General features: G+C 39.6%; 1 protein-coding gene across 1 annotated transcript; it reads right to left on the bottom strand.

Moving 5' to 3' along the window:
• LOC127436146 (WW domain-binding protein 1-like) lies at window positions 1-8,530 on the bottom strand. The gene is made up of 4 exons (XM_051690101.1): window positions 8,354-8,530; window positions 7,528-7,630; window positions 3,954-4,121; window positions 1-3,074 (listed from the first exon to the last, which is right to left on the bottom strand). The coding sequence occupies exons 1-4, from the start codon at window positions 8,417-8,419 to the stop codon at window positions 2,680-2,682; spliced, it is 732 nt and encodes a 243-aa protein (XP_051546061.1). The 5' UTR covers window positions 8,420-8,530; the 3' UTR covers window positions 1-2,679.
• Window positions 8,531-9,168: the final 638 nt, after the last annotated feature.

Below are 9,168 nucleotides of genomic sequence, written 5' to 3'. Positions count from 1 at the left end.
GCTGGTTTATTTTTTATTACAAAAATAAAATACAAATGACTATAGAGTAACACAGCAGACATCTTACTAAATAAACCTGACAGTAGAAAACACCACACAGCTCTCAGTGCTCTAATTTCCCTTCTACATCACTTCTGTCAAGCATCAGGTTTCTGTTTGGCAAAAATCACCACACACTTAAATCTGCAATGAGGAAAAATCTCGATGAAATTAAGCCACTGTCAACTGCTTGAGTAAATTACATACATGACACACATTTTAGCTGAGCACTAATGTTTATTACAAATTATGGAGTAAAAACAGGTCGACTTGGTTTATCAAAGTGTAAGCGATCATTCTGCTGTACGTGATGCAGGTCTGAACTGTGATTTGGCTCGATATTAAATATTTGAGCTCCTCAAGTCTTAAGATACCAGAGCACTGCATCATCATCAGCATAATAAAACAGTCATCACTGCTGAAACAAAACATCTCAATGTCCAGTTACTGAACTTTACAAATCCAGAGCGCCTCAGATTTCACAACTGGTCAGTTATTGGAAATAACATGTCACATATGGAGGCGTTTATGAACGAGTAAAATGAACGAGAAAATAAACCGTCATGTCTTAAATTCATTAACATATGAGACAGTTTAACTGAAGTATAAACTGAAGAAATAACGGTCCATAGTGGCAATAAACGGTTTGCTTGTATCAGACAAAAACAGAGTTGAGCATACATGAAATGAGACATTGATATCGGTATTGCTGTACTGAACACCACAGAGCGTTCCCGCGGTTCCAGTTTTTTTTTTGTTTTTTGCATAGCCTAGTTAGATACTGTAGTTCTTGTAGTTTACATTGGGAAAGGCACACAATGTGTAAACTTTGTGTAAATTGTGGACGAGTGGAAGAAATTCCAAGAGTACGACAGATGGCGGTTAATCTCAAGAGCTTCAGTGCAACACACAGGAAATAAAAGACGCCCTGAAAACACACGCGCACACATTCAGAGTGTTGCTGAAATAATGACAACATCACTAAACATCCTCTCTCGAAGTGTGTGTGTGTGTGTGTTTGTAGCCCTTTAATGCAGGTAAACATGTGAGTGTCTGTCTGCTGTCTGAACACAATCCCTCATAAGTTCAAACATGAAATAAAATGTATGTTCATTAACTGCCGTATAAACATCATGCAACTATAAACTGAAATTTAAATGGGGTGATTCTCACAGAACGGGTCAAGGAAACTGCCTTTCATTTCCACGGATGTACAACAGCTTCTTTTAACTGTAATAATTGTGTCCTAAAAATAATGTCATAATGCAAAAATCTTAATGCTTCATTTTGTTTATTTTTTGTATTGATTTGGGGTGAAATTAGACCAGGACATTTTCTTGACAGGTTTCATAAGAATCACCCCTCAAACTGCAAATCAAGTCTAAACCTGACGGAGATTCAGTGTGCAGGAACGGGCAGAAAACCCACCGACACACAGTTGATCATATTTGTGCTTTAATTTCACTAACTTTTCATGCAAAGCATCATGTGGTCATCTGGCATCGCGGTGTGACCTTCAGCAGAAACTTTGAACGCTCGTCTGGCGATGACCAGAAGGCAAATATTCCCACACGCGTGTATGCGAGAGATCTGCTGCGAGCGTGAGGAAGGCAGCGTGTGGCCCGTCTCACAAGGTTCACACAAACGCAGCTTTAACGTGTATTTTAACATGCCATCACTCAGTATTTCATCTAGAAGTATTAAGATTCATGTGACACTGAGATGCTCAGATCCATTAAACTCAAAGCGTCTCTGTTACCGAAACAAAACACGTCACGGGACGCCTGCTTACAAGCGGTGTGAAATTAACACAGCGTACAACTGCAGCAGCAGCACATCAAGAACTGAGAGACACGTTAAAGGAGCAGTGCATCTAAAAATTATAATTCTTTCCTCATTTACTCACCTTTATGCCTTTTCAAACTCATATGGCTTTCTTAAGCAGAACAAAAACCAAGATATTTTGATGGAGATATGAGGTGTTTATATCCATACAATGCAAGTCAATGGGGTCCAACACTTTTAAGCTCCAAAAAGCACAGAGGCATCTTTAAAGTAATCCAGTGGTTTAATCTGCATCTTCTGAAGCGATACGGTCGGATTTGGGTGAAAAACAGGCCAAAATGTAACTCCCCATTGACTTCTGATTATCTCTATTAGAACATCTTCGTTTATGTTCTGCTGAAGAAAGAAAGTCATACGAGTTTGAGATGGCATAAGAATGAGTCGATGATTTTTGGGTGAACTATTCCTTTAATGATAGTGATAGAGACTCATGGGGTATTTCTAGATTCTCACATTACACGCTGGGCACACGAGAATACACGGCCCATGATCACCTCTAAACTGCTGTTGATTTCATCTTTAACACCCTGCTGAAATGTGTGTGTGTGTTTCTCTGAAGGAGCAGCACATGCGACAGTCACTGTGGTGATGATGTCATGGTGCAGCTGTGTGAAAAACAAACACTCGTCTCTAGATCATTCTATCAGTGTGTGTGTGTGTGTGTGTGTGTGTGTGTCAGAGAAACAAACAGACATGCTGGCGTCACACTGCAGAAATATCCAATGAAAGTTGTGTTTGCCTGTGACGCGGTTTGCGCTCAAACTGCCTTATTATTTGCATGTTTTATTGCAGGAATCAGACGAGTCGGTCGGCAGCACCGGCAGCTTCAGGCGACAGTTCTTTATCCGCGAGCACCGGTCGCTCAGAGCAGCACGCATCGCCCAATCCCTGGCACACCCCGCCCTCCTCATCCACATCCAGTTGGCACACGCACACCTCGATGCCCGAATCACCAGTCACGTGCCTGCGCCGCGTGTTCAGTTCCTCTGACTCATCCGTGCCGGCCGCTGCATCCCGATCCGACCAATCGTGGGCCATCTCCTCCGCGGGGGGCTCGAGCACCACTGCCGCCTCGGACTGCCCGCTGGGGGGTGGGACGTCCGGGGGCATCTCTGAGTAGGGTGGAGGGGGGGTCGGGGGGTGACCTACGACCTCCTCGTAGTCGGGCAGCTTGCAGTCGCTCCAGAACCCTGTGAGTGATTCAAAGAGATGGGATGTCACCAAACGGATCAGAACACAGTCAGAGACACAAGACTGGTACAAGACTGTGTACTTAATGTCTTTAAAGAGGGAATGAACTACAATCCCATGAAGCATTGCAAATGACGTAATCGGATTAAAAACAGCGACGGGAATATATAAAACTATTGATTTACAGCAACAATATATTTACATTTTATTATAAGATCTTCAGATATATAAAAAATACAAGTAGTTTGAGAGTGTAGGGAGAGCAACTCGACTAAGTCATGCACAGTGCATCATGGGAGTGGGTGGAGCTCCAGAGCTCGTCTGATTCTCTGATTGGTGGATCTCACCTCAGGATTATAGGTAGTGTAGTTTTTCACCAGGAATTCCCAAATATTTCCAGATGCTTAAATGCTTAAAATTACTTGCATATCCAATGTATACATTAAAAGTAATTAAGTAATTGTTAATTGAATTAATAGCAATAATGTAATAAACTAACTTAGTGCATATGGATCACCGTGTATGTCAGCCACCGCACAAGACCATTTCTGAAAAAACAAGTGTTGGCATGCATCTCTAAATTCACCCCCTTTCAAGCATAGCCACTAAACCTTCCAGCATAACAAATCTAGATGAACGAGTTAATCACACTACTCCACTATTCAGTTGTTGGATGACTAGTCACTATCCTGATCGACCCAACACTGGAATCCGACGATTTTCAAAGAGAACATCTCGTTCAACCAGCAGCATCAGCAGCAGGTGCAGACGTCGACAGGAAGCAGCTTACTTTAGCTCAGTGCTCAATCACACATATGAAGGTCACAGGTGTGGCGCGTTCGACGTGAGTGGAGGAGGAGAAAGAAAGCTGTACTTACGCAGGTTCAGAGGTGGAGGAGTGATGAAGGAGCTGGACGCGCCCTGATACGCCATGAGGCTGATCTCGCGCTGTCTCTGCTCCTGCTGCAGACGCATCTTCACACGCCGGTGTCTGTACGCACAGCAGCAGCTCAGCATAATGATGAGCGTCCACACCAACCAGAACCCTAAAACACACACACACACACACACACACACACACACACACACCAATCAGAACAGCTCTGCTTTGAGTCCGTCACTAACTGTACCTAAGGCTCACTTAATGATGAAACTTCAAGAAAGCTTCTTATGACTTGTAAAAGTGACGAAGAATGCTAAGAAACCGAACAGGGCCTTGGTGGAATTGCATTATTGCAGTGAAAAACACATGGAAAAAAAACGATGACTACAAGAGTTGTCTCTCATGTGTGCTTTGAGACCAGTATTTGCCTGGAGGCTAACAACTTTTGTCAACCCAACAAACAGAAGAGCAATAACTTTGATCAAATTAAAATCATGTTTGTAACACAAGTAACAACAGAACAGAAAATATGATTGGTTTTCTCAAAAATAAAAAGTAATTCCTTGAATCACTTCATAGCAGGAAAATGTAATGTGTATCACTGCTCAGCAGCTCTATATGTGCTTTACAGGACGTCAAAAAATACAAACACTAAATCCAGTGAAAGTAACAGAAGCTCTTAACCAGCAGTGTTTTCGTACTCTTCATTACAAATGTTCTTGATGAGAGAAATATCCTTTAATAACACAATGTGTTAATAATATTAAGCATTATTACAGTGATGCGGACTGCAACACCCTATTTTTCTGCATCTATCCCCTAATAAAAAAAGACTGGACACCCCTGGCCTAAACGATCAACTTCACATTGGCTCTCTTAGTAGCATGAAAAGCAAAGCTGTTTTTCACATTTTGGGTAAATTATACAGAATAGAGCAATGGACTTGGTGTGACTGGTTACAATGCTCAACTACTGCAAAAACACATGTGAAATAGAAAATTCAACACTACTCACGAGTAGACTCACATTTCTTAAGTGTACTGATTTAAATGAGATTTAAACAGTATACAACATGCACAAATTATTTGGAGTCCTCCACGTTTTGCTGTATTTCTGTTAACAATTTTCATGACAATCATTTATTTACATTTCTCACAATGTGCATCACTAGCCTTAACATTTTCATGTTTTAAAATGTTCTAAATCCTAAAACTTTTGATTTGAATTACATGTTAAATCCCAGATTTGTCAATAATGTAGACACGTGAGTGATGTAGATACTGTATATATGGACATTCATATACACAATACAGCAACAATTTACATTCAGTTTTAAATGAAGGTGGTACAACAGATATTACCATGATGTATAAATACTTCATTTAAATTCTTAATTTCCATGAAATACTTAATTAAAAAACGTTTTTGCCACAGAGCGCAACAGTGCTTGCCCACTTATTCAGCTGCCTGGGTTCTGGAAGTATTTTCCCCATTCATTTCTTCCATAGACTTCATGAAATCCTTCATAAAACAGTTATGCGGCATGAACCAAACCAACCAGCTCCGGGGAGAATCACAACACCACAAACTTTGTTTTGAGGCAAAAAGTATTTGAAGTTACTATATATTATATTACAAGGCTGTGTACTTACTTTCTTTCATGAGGGCACGGACTACAATCCCATGAAGCATTGCGAATGATGTTATTGAATGAAAAACTATAGGAATATATAAAATATAGATTTTAGATTGTTGATTATAAGTATAGGAACAAAATATTTGACGTTTACTGCAAAATATTCCAATATGTTCAAATATATAAGTAGTTTAATGGTGAAGAGACACCGACTGATTGCATCATTCACAGTGCATCATGGGAGTGGGCGGTCGCTCCAAGGCATGTTTTGCGGGCTTCGTTGGCTGCGGTTCTCTGATTGGTGAAGCTTTCTCTGCTGGACCATGGGTAATGTAGTTGTTTACCATGAATTCCGCTATCAAACACGATTTTTAAACAATGAGGTTGAAATAATGCAGATGGATCGCTTCAACTGAAGCATATATCATTGATGAACAACCTTGCAGCTCACGGTTGGTCTGTTTTGAAATGTTTATTAGCTATCGTTTGTCTAGGTCAGTGGTTCTCAATTTATTTGGGTCACATCCCCCTTTGAAACAAGAAAAACTTTCACACCGCCCCTCCAAATAATCTAATCGATAATCATTTTGTTTTTACTGGAAAAAAAAAAAAAAAATGCTTTTAAAAGATTAAACAACATTTTTTTTCCATCTTCATTTGACCAAATTTTTTTTATTTAAAATACAATGAAAACTTCACTCCAGGGGAAGTTGGGCCACTCAGAAAACCGAATCCTCCATTCATCCGCATTAAACTACCAGAATGTTTTATACCTCATTGGAGACAATTTTACTCTAGAACAGTTATTTTTTTAATACAAATTGATAATTGCAAGGATTCATACCTATGAATGGAAATAAGCATCAACAGTCTCTATAAAAGTTTTTTTTTTTTTTTTAAATCCTCATCCAGTAATAATAAATGACTGTGATTTTCACAAACTAGCCAGCGCTGAAAAAGTAATAAGTATCACGTGACAGTGCCGTCTACGCGCGGTTTCGGAAGCAGGCCAGGACCTCTGGACAATAATTTGCACCTGATTAATGATACTGATAAACTTTAATAAAAACAGACCTTTCCACAATCATTTACTCACCCTCGTCATTCAAAATCAGTATTACTTTTTTCATCTGTGAAACACAAGATTGAGGGATGAGATCGTGACTGTGGCTGTCCAAGCTCCGAAAGCGCACATAAAAGCACCATTAAAGTCATCCATCATAAGATTTCAATTCTTCTGAAGTCATATAGTGCGTTGTGTGAGGAAAAGACAGAAATTGAAGAGTTAATTCACCTCGTCACTCATCTGAAACTGGTGTGCACGCAAGAATTACCTTGTTTACATGAGCACACCTGACATCAGCTCAAGAGCTGCGTGAGCAGGATGCACTGTGGTGCCAGGCTAAAGTTTAAAAGCAGAGGAAAATAAACTGTGCACATCAGTTCTTATGTGTATTTTCACTATTTTTGTTGAATGTGTGAAAGTGAAGGAGATTTGAGGACGGGTCAGTCTTCCGTGCCCCCCACACTTAACCGCTGGTCAAGGTGATGAATGAATGGGATTTTTACTTCCGGAACCAGACTGTTGCACTCTATTATGGTAATGGGGGCGGAGCATGAGCCTTATTGTTATGAACATTGTGACAGTGCAAAAAAAAAATCTTAATACTCCAAAGAAAATAGACTTCATTTTCTTCCATGCTAAATTTATTTATTTTGCTTTTGGGGTGAAATGAGACCTGAACATAGATTTATACAGATTTTGTGAGATTCATCTTATTTGTTAATATTTGGTAGACACATCATTTGAGTGCTGTTGCAGTGTGTGTGTGTGTGTGCATGTTCGTGTTTTTAAGTGTGTGTGTGTGTGTGTGTATATATATATATATATATATATATATGTTTGTGTACCAGGTGAAACAGATGCACTTACACCACAGCTCATAATAGTAGGTGCAGCACTCGGTCTCTCCACAACAGTAGCCCATCTCACAGCGGTACTGTTCATTGTTCACACCAAAACAAAACTCCTTCCCCTGCCAAACAAACACATGCATTCACTGAGCAACAGCACACACACTTACATTTCTTATCTGACAAAAACATTCAAATCTTAAAGCAATAGTGAGAAGGACTGAGTTTACTTCAGCTGTACAATTCTTCAAAGAAAATGTCTATTTTTCTATATGACTCAATCAATAAAAGAATGAAAGTCATGTTGAAATAAATCAACAAATAATACCCCTTACATGTGTGTAAAAAAAAAAAAAAAAAAAAGAAAAACCCAAACAAAAACACACAAATGTCATGCTAAATTCATCCGAGGTTGTTTGACTGGTCAGTCAGGTTTATAGCAATATTTATACTGCTAATACAGTATGATTTGGTCATTTATCCTAGACAATAACCTTTAATAATGACCTGTACAAACACAATGAGCACTAAACCCAACAAATCCCTACAGACACACACACACTCAAACCCAATAAACAAACAATATTGACGTAAACATGATAAACAATAAACTCGTATTTCTTATCGAATCTTTTCGTCTCTTCTCAACAGGCTATACGCGATCCAGAAGCACCAAACACGACACAAGCACTTTATAAGCATGAACATATAAATCGTGTATTACACATTAAATGACGGTTGTTTTATGTCTTTATTTCAGTAGATTATCGAGGCCAGCTGACCGCGCTGATCACCGAGCTCGAGTTAAAGCACCCGCCGCCACAAGCGACTCGACACCGGCTTACCTGAACCAGACAGGTCCCGGTGCATACAAGGAGCCCCACGAAACAGGGCAGCATCTTCTGCGACATCTTTCTGCGCTTTTCTCTTCAAACTCGACGAGCATCAAGATTCAGTTCAAAAGACGCGATGAACGCCCGTGTGAGAGTCGAGCGACATGTTTGTGTTCATGAATGTGATTTCCTGTGATCTACAGACAGAGGGCAGCACAAACCACACAACATCAACTGCAATACAATCAATTTAACTTACAAGTGCATCTCAATAAATTAGAATGTCGTGGAAAAGTTCATTTATTTCAGTAATTCAACTCAAATTGTGAAACTCGTGTATTAAATAAATTCAATGCACACAGACTGAAGTAGTTTAAGTCTTTGGTTCTTTTAATTGTGATGATTTTGGCTCACATTTAACAAAAACCCACCAATTCACTATCTCAAAATTAGAATACATCATAAGACCAATAAAAAAAAAAATAAAAAAAAAAAAACATTTTTAGTGAATTGTTGGCCTTCTGGAAAGTATGTTCATTTACTGTATATGTACTCAATACTTGGTAGGGGCTCCTTTTGGTTTAATTACTGCCTCAATTCGGCGTGGCATGGAGGTGATCAGTTTGTGGCACTGCTGAGGTGGTATGGAAGCCCAGGTTTCTTTGACAGTGGCCTTCAGCTCATCTGCATTTTTTGGTCTCTTGTTTCTCATTTTCCTCTTGACAATACCCCATAAATTCTCTATGGGGTTCAGGTCTGGTGAGTTTGCTGGCCAGTCAAGCACACCAACACCATGGTCATTTAACCAACTTTTGGTGCTTTTGGCA

Source organism: Myxocyprinus asiaticus, chromosome 4, assembly GCF_019703515.2.
Source record: "Myxocyprinus asiaticus isolate MX2 ecotype Aquarium Trade chromosome 4, UBuf_Myxa_2, whole genome shotgun sequence".
Classification (NCBI taxonomy): Eukaryota; Metazoa; Chordata; class Actinopteri; order Cypriniformes; family Catostomidae; genus Myxocyprinus; species Myxocyprinus asiaticus.
This window is presented reverse-complemented; position numbering and strand designations above follow the sequence as displayed.

Bases quoted from the DNA above. Each gene is read 5' to 3' on its own strand.
- LOC127436146 (XM_051690101.1), bottom strand. From the start codon at position 8,419: ATGTCGCAGAAGATGCTGCCCTGTTTCGTGGGGCTCCTTGTATGCACC. The intron at 4,122-7,527 runs GTAAGTGCATCT...TGTGTGTTTTAG, and splicing joins CTACTATTATGAGCTGTGGT to GGTTCTGGTTGGTGTGGACG. The intron at 3,075-3,953 runs GTAAGTACAGCT...AATCACTCACAG, and splicing joins TCCTCCACCTCTGAACCTGC to GGTTCTGGAGCGACTGCAAG.